Source organism: Festucalex cinctus, chromosome 20 (genome assembly GCF_051991245.1).
Source record: "Festucalex cinctus isolate MCC-2025b chromosome 20, RoL_Fcin_1.0, whole genome shotgun sequence".
Classification (NCBI taxonomy): domain Eukaryota; kingdom Metazoa; phylum Chordata; class Actinopteri; order Syngnathiformes; family Syngnathidae; genus Festucalex; species Festucalex cinctus.
Genome location: NC_135430.1, coordinates 15743569 through 15761151, shown reverse-complemented (window position 1 = coordinate 15761151; position 17583 = coordinate 15743569). Strand labels below are relative to the sequence as shown.

The following is a 17583-nucleotide window of genomic DNA, read 5'->3' as shown; positions in this document are numbered from 1 at the left end:
TTAAAGGGGATGACTAAAATGAAGGTTGGTCGTATGAGGTTAGTGCAGGGGTGTCCAAACTTTTTCATTTGAGGGCCACATCCAGAAAATCCGAAGGACGCAAGGGCCACATAATGTTATGAAGAGAAATTGTGTTTAGTCCTAAAAATTGTACAAATAATTTATTTGTGCTTTTGTATATTTAGAAAAATACTACACTATATAAACCAATTTATTTGTAATACGGCAGTCGGGTTATTATAGTTTTAGAATTTTTCATTTTAGTTTTTAATTTTATGTTGAGTTTTGTTTTTTTAAATTTAGTTTTAATTATTTTTCAGGGTGGTTCTGTTAGTTTTTTTTTAAATTAGTTTTAGTTCTTAAATTAATAAATAATAAATAAAAAATTAATCAAATAATATATATAAAATAATAAATAAAAAATAAAAAATAAATAAATAAATGCTTAGTTTTAGTTTAGTTAGTTTCAGTATTAGTTTTAGTTTTTTTTATGTGTATCACTCGTGCGCAACATTTAAAAAACACCATGGGCGCGACGTCATTATTCCGTTTTATATCAAAATAAATCTACTAAAAGTCACATCTAAAATCATACCCAAAGACTCATGCATTAAATTAATTACCAAAGACTAAAACAAAGGACATTTTTGCGATAATTAGTTTTATTTTGGTTAGTTTTGTAAACATAAAATGTAGTTTCAGTTAGTTTTCTTTTTTTTGTAAAAAAAAAAAAAGCATCTTCGTTTTTGTTTTATTTCGTTAACGGAATTGTTTTTTGAATTTTAGTTTTTTTGTTAGTTTTAGTTAACTAAAATAACCTTTAATAGCAATAGTGTTTTTCGACACCCTCCCGTCTTACTTTGACCATCTCCAAATATTTTTTGTTTTTATTTTATTTGAACTGAGTCAAATGCCAATTTTAGCATATGTCGCGGGCCACTAAAAAATGGACGGTGGGCCGCAAATGGCCCCCGAGCCGTATTTTGGACACCACTGGGTTAGTGCATTTACAGGCCTGTCCAAAGCAGGAAGTGCCCTACTGGCCTGAATTGTCAAGTAAAATGATCTGCAGAGTAGAGTTCATAGGGGTCGGCGAACATGTTAACTCACAACCCTGCTGTGTATAATCATATGGTTGGTGTAAACATTGTTTCGTTATGTATTTGTTTATTTTTTTTTTATCTGGTCTCAGTCTCCTGACAACCTGCCTGTGGAATCTGGAGGATCCGGCTCTGAGAAAGATGATCCGCCAGGTAAGACTGCTGTCTTTAACAGGATGTATTTTTGTTTTGCACTGTAACTATAGGGCGAGAGAGTAATTTTTTTTGCAGTAGAATTATTATAGTTTTGGAAATTCCATAATAGTTTTGAGTTTTGTTTTTTAAAATGTAGTGATAATTGGTTTTCAAGTTCGTTTTGGTTATTTCAAAAATGCTTAGTTTTAGTTTAGTTAGCGTTAATTTTCGTTTTTAAAAATGTGCGTTGTGTGCAAGATTTAGACTTAGACTTAGACTTAGATTTGACTTTATTGATCCCTTTGGATGATGGCTCCCAATGGGAAATTTACATGTCCAGCGGCAATAAGAACAGATAATAAAATAATTCAATCAATCAATAAATACGGTTATTAAACCACAGATTGAATTAATAATAATAATAATAATTCAATCAATCAATAAATAAGGTTAGTACACCAGAGATGATAATAATAATAATAATAATAATAATAATAATAATAAATAATAAAAATTCAATCAATCAATAAATAAGGTTATTACACCGGAGATTGAATTAAATAAATCAAAGTACAGTATTTAATAAATAACATGGTAAAATTGAAAAAAAAAAAAATGTAACACACTTCTGACCTATTGTTGCATTTCATCTGAATTAAATTAAATTGAAGCCAAAAGTCAAAATATGCAGAATTGTCAACTAAGAGCGACGTCGTGTGAAGGTGCTTTTCTATTGGCTGCTGCTGCTAGGTGGCATGCAACACACTTTCAAACGTCCTTTTACGGGTTAATATCGAAATAAAGGCTCATGTATTACGTTAATTTTTAAAGACGGAAACTAAGGACATTTTTACTATAAGTATAGTTGGTTTTAGTTAGTTTCTAAATGTAAAATGTAGTGTCAGTTTTAGTTTTTACGGGAATGCCACTTTCATATATACAACTTCTCATCATTACCAGCACTGTGATACTGCTCAGTGGAACACATGGTAAAATGCCTTGTCCAGTAACCAGGAGGTCGTGGGTTCGAATCCCACCTCCCACTGTACATTGCTAATGTGTCCATGGCAATTATGCTAAATGATTACATGTATACCAACTATCTTAGTTCCACTTTTCTATCTAAATGAATGGCGGGTACTGCATGCCTAGGTGGCGCTATTGCGTGAATTGTTTTTTTTTTTTTTTTCCCATTTTTCCAATGGATATGATTAGTTCAATTTTTCCATCTAAATGAATGCAGGGTACTTTCAGATAATACTTTTACATATAAATAGGCCATTAGCCATAATTTTCAATAAGCCAAGTTGGCTCACGTGTTAAATACTTGCCTGGCGTTACGGAAACATGTGCATTGGTCTAATTCTCGCTTGGGAAATATTTGATTCGCATTCAGCTTTCAGCATTCCCACAGAATTTCTGCAGAAATTTCACTTTATTTGGTTTAAAAAGCATTTTCGTTTTTGAATTTTAGGTTGTTATTTTGTTGGTTTTAGTTAACTAAAATAACCTTATTGGGCAGTGTAATTCTTGCTTATCATAGTTTGCACTTGAGATGTGTCAGTGTGGCTACTAATTGTACAACATCTCCAACGGTGGATGACTACTTATTAATCCACGCATTACTCAGTTAGCTGTAATGATCTTCAACTGGTATTAGCCTGTATTTGTATGAAGGTCAGTGTGGGCTAGGCCTGGCGCACGTATCGCCAAACATGTACGTGTTGAGAGTAGCCTTGCCAGTCATGCCTAAGTCCATCGTTTACAACCTCCCTCGTGCAGTTCCTGTGATGGTAACAGGACCACCGTTTCGCGTCGAAGAAGTGGATCGGACGCTGCAGCAGCAGGACGACGGGGTGGAGTCAGCGCTGCGCTACGCCAAAGCCTGGTCCAAATACACCAAAGAAGTGCTGGGCTGGGTGGAGAAGCGTCTTAATATGGGTGAGTCAAGGAAAGGTTGCGGTTTGGACGGGTTAGGAGGAGTGTTTTATGTTCCGGCAGTCGAACAGAGCGACCATAGCTACAGTGTCTCATAAATACTTTTAAGGTGCCGGTAGTCATTTTAGGAGCTCTATCTTTATGATATGTCTTTATCTTGAGTTTCATGTGCCTATTATGCAAATTGCACGTCTTAAAAAGCAAGCGCAGAGTTCAAATTCTAAAAATAGATTTTTACAACCTTTGCCAAGGCGGTTATGATTTTCATTGTTGATGTATGAGCTAAAGAAGAAACTTTACATAAATAAATCACGCATATTCTTACCACCAAAATTTAGACATATGTGACCCGCTCTGGTTAAAAATAGACCGTATATTTAAAGGGATAGTGTGTGGAATTTTGTAATTTTTCAATGTTCATTCATTAAAAAAAAAAAAACTACGGTTACTTTCAGCAATATGCAAAAGAAAATAATGCAAAAAAACATTTTCTATCATATCATTGTGTATATTCTTTTAATATAATCATAGGTCTAGTAATTACCAGTTGCATAGATTGTGCTGCACCTAACAGGAGGGTGTTTCGCTGCCATCTTTCTGCTACGGATATCCGAAGGAGAAGAACTTTGCGACTAGTTGTAATTGCTGGTAGGCTTACCGAGTGTGGTTAGTTAGCCACTAGATGGCACTAAATTCTACACACTGTTTCTTTAAAAAAAAAAAAAAAAAAGATCTAAAAAAATACCATCCTTGAAGTCTGCATTTTCATTTCCCAGCAACCCAAAAGTTGAAATTGTAGTCTAAGTGTATGAAAATAAGTGATTTGTAGACAGTGTTCATCATTGGTCAGCTGACTTGTCATTGACTAATGTAGAAAAAAAAGGGAGGGGCGGAATCTACACCAGTTAAAATCAATTTTCAAATTCTAACATGAGAGGACTAAAAATTTTACTATTGCCAGGAATTCACACTTTATGCAGTTTTAAGTGGGATGAAATTAAAATCAAATATGAACACTGTTGAAATTGCAGATGAAAAAAAATGGTTGGGATTATTTTCCCACACCTCTCCTAACTACTGGTTGGTTGTTAAAAATTGGAAGATGAAATCAAGTTCTATTTCCTGGGATTCTTTTTTCCCCACAGTTACCTCAACGTCTTGTTCAAGGCTGAGAATGCAGCGTGTGAACTTACATTATGTGATGTGGTTAATGAATGGTTTCACTGTCATACTTAGTCATTCTTCCAGTCAGCATGGTGACACAGGGGCCCTCTGTAAAAGTGGCACAATGTACGTGTTATCAGGCAAACAGGCACAATGTTTATTTAACACATCCTCTAATGGATAATGGTTTATTTGTTGATGAATGACTCAAGGACATTGCTTGACTTTATTTCAAGTAAATGTTTCTGGAAAATTTAGAAACATGTTTTAATTTTGCAATGGAGCCGAATACTATCTATATCGTCACAAATGTGTATCGGTTGTATTTCCAGACATCGAGCTGGCGAAGAGCTACAACAAAATGGCTGAATCTGCAAAGACCCTCGCAAGTCAACATGTGATTCAATCATTTGCAGCCTATATTGAGACATATTGTGTTTGTTTTGCTGATCCCTCTCGTCTGTCTATCAAGGAATTCATGCCTTTCCGTGACATCTACATGGCTGCCTTCAAAAATGACATTGAATACAGCAAGCTTGTACTTAACACCACCGCAGTGCTCCAAAGCAACAAATTTATGCAGGTAACTCCACAAAGCCCTTTTCAACTTAAGTGAATAATGGGCACAACAATAGTAATGTAGTTTTTTTTTGTTTTTGTTTTTAAATCTAGCCTTTGGTGACACGAAAACATGAATTGGACAAACTACGAAAAGAGATGAAGGAGCAGTGGCAGAGACAGCAGAAGAAAATGGTATTTTTTTTTTTATATATTGTTCTAAAATGGCAGTTTGGTAAATGAGAAATTAAATTAAACAATCACTCAACCATTTTCACTGAAACAACCCTCTTCGCTCCCGACTGTTTTGCTGGATGTTGACTGATTTTGCAAGGTCCATAGAATATTCTGTTCTATTGCTATAAAAACGCAAAACTACCAAAGGAAAGATTAGAGTCTCCTCTTTTATCAGGAAAAAAAAAAGTATATTTGTAGCTGTTTCCGTTTTGCAGCAATTAGCATTAGTTTCATCATTATTCACAAACCTGGTGAAAACACTGGCAAAAAGAACTTGTTGCAACATGGCTCTGGCTGATCTCTTATACTCTGGGACGTTTTTTTGGAATAACTACCATTGCTTTAAGCGACCTCTCCATGTCAGGGGCTGTATCAAACCCTTGTGTATGCCCTAGCAGAAAAAAACAAAAAACAAAAAAACGTACAAATACGTTTTTTAGGAGTGTAGGAAAAGTATTAAAAACACTTCTACGTTTTTGGCTTTGAATGAGTTAAGATGCAATTTTAATGGTATTGCCAAATGTTTTTTTTGCATTACTAAGCATGAGGCGGACAGCGCTTTGAAAAAGGCTCGGATGCTGCAGGATCAGCGTCAAGAGGAGTATGAAAAGGCCAAGGTATCGACCAGCCGCCTGGAAGGGGAACAAATCGGAGGAGTAGGAGGAGCAACGGCTGTCAAACAACTCGAAAAGCGGCGCAGGTTGGAAGATGAGGCGCTGCTGAAGGTTTGGCCATAAAATTGATGTTATTAGCATACTGTTATCAGCATTTTTCTAATAGAAAATGCGCATCCTTTATGTTCCATTGGATTCAGGCTGAGGAGGCGAGGGTACACTGCCAAGCTTGTCAGACCGATGTCGTGGAAGAAAGAGTCCATCTTGCCAACACCAAGAGTGACATCATCACTCAGCTCCGAAAGATGGTCTTCCAATGCGACCTCACCCTTAAAGCTGTACGTACAGATGTCTCTTTAACTCTTTGACCGCCAAAAACGTTTAATAATGTTTAGTAAAATCACGATGTATGCTGCCATGAACGTTAAGTGACGTCAACTACTTTTTTTTTTTTTTTTTTTTTAAATATATATCAGTGGTCAGTGCCACGTCCAAGTGCAGCGCAGCCGGATCAATGAGCTGTGAAATCAGAACTAACACCCACTAACTACGGCCAGCAGATGGCAGCGGTAGCTGCTCGGGCCCTAACTAGAGCTGCGAATTCCAATGAAACATGACGCAGTCTGATGAAATAGAACGTTTTCAATGCTGACGTGAATGATCAAAGCTTTTGTAACATTAAAACTGATTTGACGGAGCGTCACTAAACAAAAAATATTAGTACCAAAGTCACTGTTGTGGAGAAAATGTATCTTTTCTTTTCAATGTTCGCTCACTGTCACTCAAATGACCCATTTTCAAATGGTGATTACTAAAGAATGGAATAAGGTAGAAACATACTTTTTTTTTCTAATGAAAGAATGGAATGCGATATTTCATGTGGTACTCATGTTGTATATGTAGCAAGAGAACACAATATTCTGTTTGCTTCGAAAAATGAGTTAAAATGCTCGAAATCCGCTGGCATTGGAGGTTGTTTTTTTACTAACGTGTTGCAGTAAAAGAGTTAATTATGTTTATTTTGAAGTGTTAATAAAGTCTCGTACCACCAATGACATTTCTGTTCAAGGTTACAGTCAACTGGTTCCAGCTCCAGCAGGCCCAGGTTGTATCACTTCCTGTCAACCACCAGAGTCTTTGTGAAAATGCCAAACTGTACGAACCCGGGCATCGCTTTGTCGAGTTTGTCCGGAGGTTGCCCTCGGAGTCCAACTATTTGGATTCATCAAGCACAGGGTGAGACTTGTTGTGTGCTCCACCACCCATCAATGGAGCTCTCTAATGTTAGTCCCCAAACCGAATACTGGTAAATTGTAAGACTGAGCCAGGAATAGTGCTGTCACTACCTAAATTTTTTTTAGAATCACTTAATCAATTGATTATTCAATAAATTTTCCCCCATATTACTGTTTGTTAACCAGTGATTGGTGTTTATTTTGTACTTTGCATTCGTATAGTATTTTAAAAAAACAAACAAAAAAAACAGGGATAGATGTACTATGCTACCGGTTCAGTCATTGTTTTCCAAAGTAAAAACAGATGTTTTATTTTGATTAAACACAGATCAAAAATCAAAAGCCAATTAAAACATCACTTTTTAATAAAATAGAGGGTTAGATTTTCATTTCAGTATCAGTTGCACAATTCCCAATTAATACAGTAACGACTAGATTTCAATCCCCTCAAAGCACAGATATCACCAGCTCAACTTGGAAGCATTTGGGTTACTGGTAAGATAATCATATCTGGGGAAAAAAAATACAAAACAATTGACCTATTATCGCAGGAGAGTGACTGCATTTCTTTTGCTGAACTCAAGAGAAAAAAAACTGTTGAAAAACTGTCAGTCTGCAAATTTCCCAAGTATGGGAAAGGTTATCCTTCCTTGCTATCATGAAAATGCTGAGTGAGGGAATGTACATTTATTCAAACGCACGTTTGATGCACAAGAGAATCGTTTACTTAGCCTACTCCCTAATCAAAAGACTGAACTTGCTGAATGTGGAAACGGAACCTCGCAGTCTATATTTAAAACTTTTGTGTTTGACCGACATTCTATAACAAAGACCGTACAATAAATGTAGCACTGGTTTGAATGGTTAGCCACTTAGCATGTCTAATCTGTTCGTTACTCTGTGTGGCTTGTTGTCATGTCATGAAAATGAATTGTATGTAAATATACTAAACCGTTCTTGCTCCTTCAAACATTACATATAATTTTCAATGTGTCATCTCTTCTACCAGAATCCATCTCACCCAACACACACTAAGTGGCAGTCACTCATCCCACGGTAACCTGTCAAAAGGATCCATGACATCCGACCTGTTCGGTACAGATGAGACCGACGGCTCCAACACCGCCCAACAAGCCAAGATTGCAGAGCGGCGCTCCAACAGCAGTACCGACATCCAAGGTATTTCTGCAGACTATATTTTATTCTCATTTCGGGATGATTTTGACATATTATGCCAGTTGGAACATCACTGATGTCAGAGTAACCTTTTTTTTTTATATGCAGCACTTCGGATCCGTACCTGGAATTCGAGTCAGGGCGGAGGAATGTGTAGCGACTCGGAAAGTGTAGGAGGGAGCAGCGAGTCCCGATCCATGGACTCGCCAACTGCGAGCCCAGGCAAGCATTTCATTGCCACCATCAAAAGGATGGTGAATACTCACTTGTATGATGCCCTTTTACGGACTAATAATATGTTGTGTATAACTTTTGTTTTGGGAATGCCTCAGCATTCATATGTTATTCTGATTTTTATTCTCCACACTTTTTTTGCCGCGTTTAAACTCTCACATAATACTTCCAATTTATACTGTTCAAATTTCAACTAGCTTAAAAAATTGACGCCGCTGGGTGTGTCTATCGTCTGATTCCACATTACTTACAGTATTTGCACAATTTAACGTTTAAAATAAACTTTTCCCCATTCATTTTCAATGGGACATACGTTTAACTTTTTCTAAGTACACTTTCCACACCCATTTTTATACATATAACTTATCATCATTACCAGGTGTCTTGATACTGCTCGGTGGCACAGTTGGTAAAGTGCGTTGTCCAGTAACCAGGAGGTCATAATCTCACATAATATCTCAGAATTTACTTCATAAGCATTACACATGCATTCAAATCTTAGCATTCAGCTATTAGCATTAAGCTTTCAGCATTCCCACACAATTTCTTCAGAAATTGCACTTAGTCTAGTTTACTGGTAAAGTGCATTGACCAGTAACCAGGAGGTCATAATTTCATAATTCATCTCTCAATTTACTTCATAAGCATTCCACATGCATTCAAATCTTAGCATTCAGCTATTAGCATTAAGCTTTCAGCATTCCCACACAATTTCTTCAGAAATTGCACTTAGTCTCGTTTACTGGTAAAGTGCATTGACCAGTAACCAGGAGGTCATAATTTCATAATTCATCTCTCAATCTACTTCATAAGCATTCCACATGCATTCAAATCTTAGCATTCAGCTATTAGCATTAAGCATTCAGCATTCCCACACAATTTCTTCAGAAATTGCACTTAGTCTAGTTTACTGGTAAAGTGCATTGACCAGTAACCAGGAGGTCATAATTTCATAATTCATCTCTCAATTTACTTCATAAGCATTCCACATGCATTAAAATCTTAGCATTCAGCTATTAGCATTAAGCTTTCAGCATTCCCACACAATTTCTTCAGAAATTGCACTTAGTCTAGTTTACTGGTAAAGTGCATTGACCAGTAACCAGGAGGTCATAATTTCATAATTCATCTCTCAATTTACTTCATAAGCATTCCACATGCATTCAAATCTTAGCATTCAGCTATTAGCATTAAGCTTTCAGCATTCCCACACAATTTCGTCAGAAATTGCACTTAGTCTAGTTTACTGGTAAAGTGCATTGACCAGTAACCAGGCGGTCATAATTTCATATTTCATCTCTCAATTTACTTCATAAGCATTACACATGCATTCAAATCTTAGCATTCAACTTTCAGCATTCCCACACAATTTCTCCAGAAATTGCACTTTTTTTTGCCTGTTTTGTCGGCTCTATAATCGGTTAGACTTGGCTGCATAACAAAAATATGGACTTAGTTGTATGTCTTGTCTTACTGTCCAGGAGACTTTAAAAGAAGATTACCCAGATCCCCCTCTACTGGCACCATGTCATCTGCCGATGACCTGGATGAGCCCCAATCTCCTTCTGATAACGGTGCGTCACGCAAAACGTTCGCAAATGTTGATTTAGCGTTTTCGACATGCATGACTCAGATATGTATCGCGCACGTTTCAGGTTTAAGTGATCTTTTAATCGAGGCGGCCAGCTCGCCACGTCCTTTCAGAAACACGCAGATGTCCAAAGCCGCTCAATCGCACAAGCTGAGGAAACTTCGAGCGCTCTCCAAGTGTCGAGAGTGTGACGGGCTGGTGGTGTTTCAAGGAGCAGAATGTGAAGAGGTAACTTTGGTGTTTTCTTCTTTTTTTTCTTTTTTTTTTTCTCCCCCCAGCTTTTGGACTCTTGAGTATGAGCAATGTTCCAGATGACCATTGCCAAAGCTTCACAATAGCTTCTTTATCACTTTTGATGACCCCCCAAAAAAAAGAGAGAGAGAGAGGGAGAATGACCACCCCTGCACTCATCAGAATATCCAAAAAGGGAAAGTTTAAACTTAGGGGAAAGCAGCCAGTGGAAACTGAAGCCCTTTTGTCCATCACCCCTCTGTGCCCCCACTATTTTTTTTTCCCCAGGTCAAGTTTCTTTCCATATTTATTAGATACTGTATACGAACAAAGGGTTAATGGAATTTTCTCCCCTGAAATGAAATGTGGGTTACATAATGCTGCCTGGGTGCGTTGACAAGTAAGTGATGGAAGAATGCAAGCGCTTCAGTTCTTGGAATGGCTCCATGAAATTAGTTCAAAAGGTTAGACGGCAGAAAAGGCGTCTGGTGGATTTACTCCATTTTCGTCTGCATTATGCTTTGAATTAATTTCATTAAGTTTAAAGGGAAGTAACCACCACCAAAAAAAAAAATGTTGTCAATAATGTTATATACCACTAATCTAAATACGATATGCTGGTTAATATTGTGTTAGTGGAATATTTATTAAGCAGCAAAATCCAGCAATTTTTGTTGATATCAGAAGGCGGCCATTTTCTCACTTCTTTTCGAATGTAAATGACATCATAGTTGCTCAGGTCTCGGGTAACAACCAATCACAGCTCAGCTTCAGAAAACAGGATGTGATTGGTCGTTGCCCTGAGCAACTGTGATGTCATCCTCAGTCGACAGTAGGTGGCAAAATGGCCGCCCTCGGAGATGGATAAAAATGGCTAGATTTTGCTGCATAACTCATATTTCACAAATGTTATATTAATCAGAATGTCATGTTTCGACTAGTGTGGCCACATATAACATATTATTGTCAAGAAATGTTTCAGGTTGACTTCCACTTTAAGGGAACTTATAGTGGTACTGTTATTTTTTTTAAAAGAGGAAGTTAATTTGCCTTTCAAATGATTGTTTTCCTATTTCCATTGATCTTACTGTCATTTAGGTTTTTGCATTTAGCTATTTATTTTGTTCCCTTTTATCCTTTTCCTCACATGGTTTCTCTGTGCCCCACCATGCTTTTATGTATGGATGTTTGCACAGCTCTTTTGAGTTGTATTTTTATGTATGAAAGTGCTATATAAATAAAGTTTGATTTGATTGGATACAATCCAGCTTATATTTCTTGTTTAAGGTATTTATACTGTTCAAATGATTAACTGAAATATTTCAATGATTTTCCAGTGTTCATTAGCCTGCCACAAGAAGTGCCTGGAGAGTTTGGCCATCCAGTGCGGTCATAAGAAGCTCCAGAGGAAGCTCCACCTCTTTGGTGTTGACTTCATGCAGACGGCAAACAACAGCCAAGATGGCATCCCGTTCATCATCCGCAAATGTACCTCGGAAATAGAGACCAGAGCTCTCAATGTGAAGGTATTTACAAAAACGTGGTTCAGTTACATTTTTTTTTGAAAATGCTCTATGCGATATATTTAATGTAAAAAAAAACAAACGGTTTTGGGCTGCAAAGGGTATTTACCGCCTGAACGGTGCCAAGTCGCGCGTGGAAAAACTGTGCCAAGCATTTGAGAATGGCAAGGACTTGGTTGAGATGTCTGACCTTTACCCCCACGACATCAGCAACGTGCTCAAACTCTACCTGAGACAGGTAGGCTACTGCTTTACGGTTGTCATTGATCATGTATGTTGATTTCACATTTCATCTGTAAACGTTTTTTCCTTTAATATTTTGCACTTTTGTTGACATTTTTCCAAAATGTACAGCTCCCAGAGCCGCTCATCCTTTTCCGCTACTACAACGAGCTTATCGGTTTGGCCAAAGAAAGCCAAAGTGGAATTGTGGAGGATTTGGAGGCATTTCGCCTCAGCTCCTCCCCAGTGACGCCAGCTCAGGTCGGCGTGGAGCTCAACCGCGTCCTCTTCAAGCTCAAGGACCTCCTGCGGCAGCTGCCGCCAGCTCACTACAAGACACTGCAGTTCCTGATTGAGCATCTGCACCGGTAGGCTGAAAAATCTTTTTATGTTGTAGATCAGGGGTGTCAAACTCATGTTAGCTCAGGGGCCGCATAGAGGAAAATATACTACCCAAGTGGGCCGCATCAGTAAAATAACGGTATATAACTTAAAAACGATTGCCGTCAATTATACACAGATTTTCGGTATTTGTGTGCCAGCCCTAAATTACAGAGCTCAACTGTCATCATATTGTTCCAAAAAATAATACAATTGCAAATGGAACGCGCCAACACTGAGTCCGAGACGTGTTAAATCTACCTGTTTTGCATATATATTGTTCCCAGAATGCATTGCGTGGCGCAGTTAATGACGTTATAAGGACGCTAATCCTTGTCATATCTATTTGTGTTACCAGTACAGTGTAATTGAATTTGTGTCGTATTTAACACGTTTGTCGGTCTATGATTAAAATAATAATAATTAAACAAACCGTAACTTTAAATTGTGTGTAAAATAATGACATCAAGGACGATTCACCCGTACAAGTTGCATTGCTCATCTGAGAACTGCTTGTGAAGTTACAAGTTTTATATATTTTGATTGTGGCTGATTAATTAGTCCGACATTAATTTTTTTTAAATTTTTTTTAACTTCACCAAATTATCGTGCGGGCCGGGTTAAACGCCATTGCGGGCCTGATCCGGCCCGCGGGCCTTATGTTTGACACCACTGTTTGATGTTGTGAGGAACCAAGATTTTCATCTTCCATCAGGGTGACCGAACGATCTGAGGAAAACAAGATGCCGGCAAGAAACCTGGGGATCATTTTTGGCCCAACGCTCATCAAGCCGCGGCAGGCAGATGCCGACGTGTCCCTTTCCTCGGTGGTGGATTACCCCTATCAGGCGCTCATCGTCGAGCTCCTCATCAGACACTACCAGATGATCTTCGACACCCCCCTCAGTCCCCTGACGGGCAACTCGCCCACTGAGCTTTGCGCTCGACCGTTACTCGACATGCCACCTCCAACCCAGGAAAAAGAGCAGCATCTGAGCAGGCACTCAAAGTCTGTTGGTGACATCCAGGAGGTAAAGCAGGAGTTCGGATACATAAGCTAAATTAATAATTGGTGTATCATTGATCTGTATTCTCTACTACCCATTGCAGTTTAGCGCCAAGGATTTCAAGAGACATTCCTCCACTCCGCCATATCAATTGTTGCCCGAGTATGACTCTGTACTACTTCCAGCTGACCAGGAAGGAAAAGAATTAAAACATGGTTAGGTTTTTTTTGTTTTTTTTTACAAATAGACAACAAAGCAGGAATATACAGGACTGTCTCAGAAAATTAGAATATTGTGATGAAGTCAATGCCATAAATTCTGGATTCATTACAAATCAACTGAAATATTGCGCAAGCCTTTTCTTGTTTTAACATTGCTGATTATGGCTTTTTTTTTTTTTTTACTTGGTCTGAGGAAATATTCTAATATTCTGAGACAGGATATTTAAGTTTTCGTAAGCTGTAAGCCATAATCATCAATATTAAAATAATAACTTATTTCAAGGCATCATACTCACGTTGGCAACCAGAACTGGTTCAGGAACTAGAAATTAGAATTATTTAGTTGTATATTATGTATTTATTTATTTATGGATATTTCTGATAAAATTATTATTTTTTATTATTTTTTTATGTGTAGGAAAACAGTATACTAATGGTATCTGTACTTGGTATTAGTATCGGTAACTAGTGGTAATTCTGATAAAATTGAATTTTTTTTTATTTGATTCTTTTTTTTTATGTGTATAAAAACAATATACTAGTGGTATCTGTACTTGGTATTAGTATCGGTAACTAGTGGTAATTCTGATAAAATTATTGATTTTTTTTTTTATTTGATTCTTTTTTTTTAATGTGTAGAAAAACCATATACTAGTGGTATCTGTACTTGGTATTAGTATCAGTAACTAGTGGTAATTCTGATAAAATTATTGATTTTTTTTTTTATTTGATTCTTTTTTTTTAATGTGTATAAAAACCATATACTAGTGGTATCTGTACTTGGTATTAGTATCGGTAACTAGTGGTAATTCTGATAAAATTGAATTTTTTTTTTATTTGATTCTTTTTTTTATGTGTATAAAAACCATATACTAGTGGTATCTGTACTTGGTATTAGTATCGGTAACTAGTGGTAATTCTGATAAAATTATTGAATTTTTTTTTTATTTGATTCTTTTTTTTTAATGTGTAGAAACACCATATACTAGTGGTATCTGTACTTGGTATTAGTATCGGTAACTAGTGGTAATTCTGATAAAATTATTGATTTTTTTTTTTAATTTGATTCTTTTTTTTTAATGTGTAGAAACACCATATACTAGTGGTATCTGTACTTGGTATTAGTATCAGTAACTAGTGGTAATTCTGATAAAATAATTGAAAATCTTTTTTATTTGATTCTTTTTTTTATGTGTAGAAAAACAGTATACTAATGGTATCTGTACTTGGTATTAGTATCGGTAACTAGTGGTATCGATCTTTCATTTTTATATTTCTCTTTACATCTGCAAATGTGTCTCAATAAATTAGAATGTAGTTGAAAACGTACATTTATATCAGCAGCTCAATTCATAAAGTGAAACTCATATACTGTATATGTTCATTATAAACAAAGTACATTGAAAAGAGATGAACTATTGTATATGTAACATGTTCTTAATGCTGTATGCACTTTTATGTCCTTTTGAAGGCGACCAAGTGGATTCCGAGGCCTTCAACGGGGTCGGTGAGGTCGCGAAACCCAGCGAGCGAAGCATTGGCCGCTCTCCGCACGTCACGCCCACGACCAGGGTGCATCTACGGCCGCACCGTCACAAGTTCTCCACCCGGCCAGCCAGCATGCCGCTCGAACGGAGCCACGGTCGAGACAAAGACGACGAGAATCCCACCTGGACCAGCTTGCATGAAGATGACAGAAAAGGAGGAGACCGCTGCATCCAGTCCATCGAAGAGGTGGACGAAACGGACGCGAGCAAATTGCGAGCCGGCGCGCACTACCGCAGCACGTGTATCGACACCCAGACCTTGCGCAGAACGTGGGACAAACAATACAAGCACCACGATGTTGCTTCGAGAACAACCAAATATGTTTCCAACGCGGATGATGCAAGCGTGACTCCTCCTGCGTCAGGAGAATCCTCGAGCTTGTCTCTTGAGGACTTCAAGACAAACGGACCTTACAGCATGCCGGTGCCCACGTCTTTGCGACCCGGCAGGACATTAAGAAGGGAGGAGAATGTAACCAAGTACAACATTGTCTCAACGGGCTACCGGGCTTCCAGGACCCTCCAACCGCCACCTGGAACCTTCTACAAGCCTCCATCAGGGGGTCAAGCTAAACCTCTCGGCGCATTAGCTAACAGCGCTGAAAACGATGACGAGGACGAGGAGTTGGAGATTGAGGTGTCTGTGGACGAGCCTCTTGAGGAGGACGCGGAGGCGGAGCCGGCAGCCGCCTCGCCATCCCACAGCCCGAGTCCAGAGGACGCGGGCCTAAACCAGGCCAGACCGGTGTACCAGAGACTGAGATCCAGGCACCTGCAAGGGGTTGAACATCGGGAAGCTCATTTTGTGTGAGATCAGATGTCTAATGGCTCAAGGAAAAATCCTTTTCTTCCCAAAATGCAAACAAAAACGCACTTAACTCATTCACTGCCAATGACGACTATAGACGTCAAAAATCCAAGCAAACAGCCAGGGCAAATTTTGACAAGAAATTTGAATTTGGATTTTCATTGTTTTCATTCATAGTTATTAATCATTGTAGTTATGAATAACAACGATGACAACAATTTCATTGCTAAGTGCTACCATCGTGCGTAGAACGGATTCCTGTTACCCTACAAGACGGGCGTTGACGTTCTTGTGATCGGTCTTGGTCTTACTGAGACCACATACTGGGTCTCGGCCTCCAAAAGCCAATTTTAGTCGACTAAAATTGCTCTTTATTTTTGACTAAAACTGGATTAAAACTAAAATACTATCAGGTGACTGAGTTATGACTAAGGCTTTAATTAAATTTAGTCAGAAGACTATAACTAAAACTAAATTCAAATTTCTTTTTTTATTATTATTAAAATTTTTATTTTAAATTTTCTTTTTTTTTATTATTATTATTATTTTTCAAAATTAACACTGGCTGTTTGCTTGGAATTTTGACGTCTATAGTTGTCATTGGCAGTGAATGAGTTAAAAGGGTGTATATTTTTAGAGACAAATTGACGATTTATTATTCTGCGATCACTACACTGGCACCAGGTTGGACTATTTATAATTCTTCTTAAACTGTGCAATTGCATTTTATGTGACTATTTAGTAGCGTTCTTCCGGACTCACTGTTTATATACCAAAAAGTATGTATTTGACTTGTTACAATAGAACATGTAGCCACAACACTGAAAAGAACAAAAATGGTGCACAAAGCTGTTAAGCTGTGATACCATCATTCGTTTATACTGTTACACAAAGAAAAAACTTTTTAACATTTCTCCATTTGCATTAAAAATGTACTTGCTCTGTGTGGCACCTGTAGTGGAATACTGCTAATGGACACCATCATTGTTTTATACAGTTGAACATGTGACCCTAAGAATCTTTTTACGGGGCAAAAAAAAAAAAAGTCTTCACTTTTACAACAAACGCAGATCAAAGGCTTATATTTTTTGTAGGTTACAGGATCTACTTCAAATGTTTAAATGCTTAAATGTTTTTATGGTGACTTGCAAGGTTGTCGGAATGTTCAAATGGTTCGATGGGAAAAGACAGGTACATCTGAACAAGCATACTTTGTAACTTATTAAAATATATATCGCAACTTTCAATCAAGTTTTCTTTTTTTTTTTTTTCCCTTCATGGGATCCTTTTAAGTCTCAACTGCAAATTCCAAAATGTCTTTGGAGAAGAACAGTTATGCTAAACAGTGAATCTTACGTTTAATGTTTACAAGATCGTCTTCTCTGACATTAATGGAGAAAAAAAAATCAATTATGGCTCATTTGTTTTCTGAACCAGTCCTAACGTGTTGTCATTTTCAGTTGATGCCGTGTGGCAAAATGGCAAAATTGCTGCATAACTCATATTCCACAGACTATTGGGGCACATACAAAATATTGCTGTAAATAAAGTTTTGAGGTTGACTTCCAATATATTAAGTGAATGCCATTTACCATTTAACTCTTTGACCGCCAAAGACGTTTAATAATGTTTTAGTAAAATCATGATGTATGCCGCCATAA

At 37.5% G+C, this 17583-nt stretch overlaps 1 protein-coding gene across 4 annotated transcripts in view; it reads left to right on the top strand.

The window, feature by feature from the left end:
• arhgap29a (Rho GTPase activating protein 29a) overlaps positions 1–17169 on the top strand; it is a 36689-nt gene extending 19520 nt beyond the window's left edge. For 3 of the 4 annotated variants that reach the window (XM_077509277.1, XM_077509280.1, XM_077509281.1), the window contains 18 exons: positions 1193–1253; positions 3018–3176; positions 4670–4734; positions 4810–4920; positions 5010–5090; positions 5675–5857; positions 5947–6084; positions 6816–6982; positions 7991–8160; positions 8266–8379; positions 9873–9965; positions 10047–10210; positions 11551–11739; positions 11837–11974; positions 12091–12326; positions 13055–13370; positions 13450–13561; positions 15039–17169. In XM_077509277.1, coding sequence (XP_077365403.1) covers positions 1193–1253; positions 3018–3176; positions 4670–4734; positions 4810–4920; positions 5010–5090; positions 5675–5857; positions 5947–6084; positions 6816–6982; positions 7991–8160; positions 8266–8379; positions 9873–9965; positions 10047–10210; positions 11551–11739; positions 11837–11974; positions 12091–12326; positions 13055–13370; positions 13450–13561; positions 15039–15925 — 3384 coding nt within the window. In that variant the 3' untranslated portion in view covers positions 15926–17169. The remainder of the gene's footprint in view (positions 1–1192; positions 1254–3017; positions 3177–4669; positions 4735–4809; positions 4921–5009; positions 5091–5674; positions 5858–5946; positions 6085–6815; positions 6983–7990; positions 8161–8265; positions 8380–9872; positions 9966–10046; positions 10211–11550; positions 11740–11836; positions 11975–12090; positions 12327–13054; positions 13371–13449; positions 13562–15038) is intronic. The other variant, XM_077509279.1, reaches the window with a different exon arrangement.
• The last annotated feature ends 414 nt before the right edge of the window (positions 17170–17583 follow it).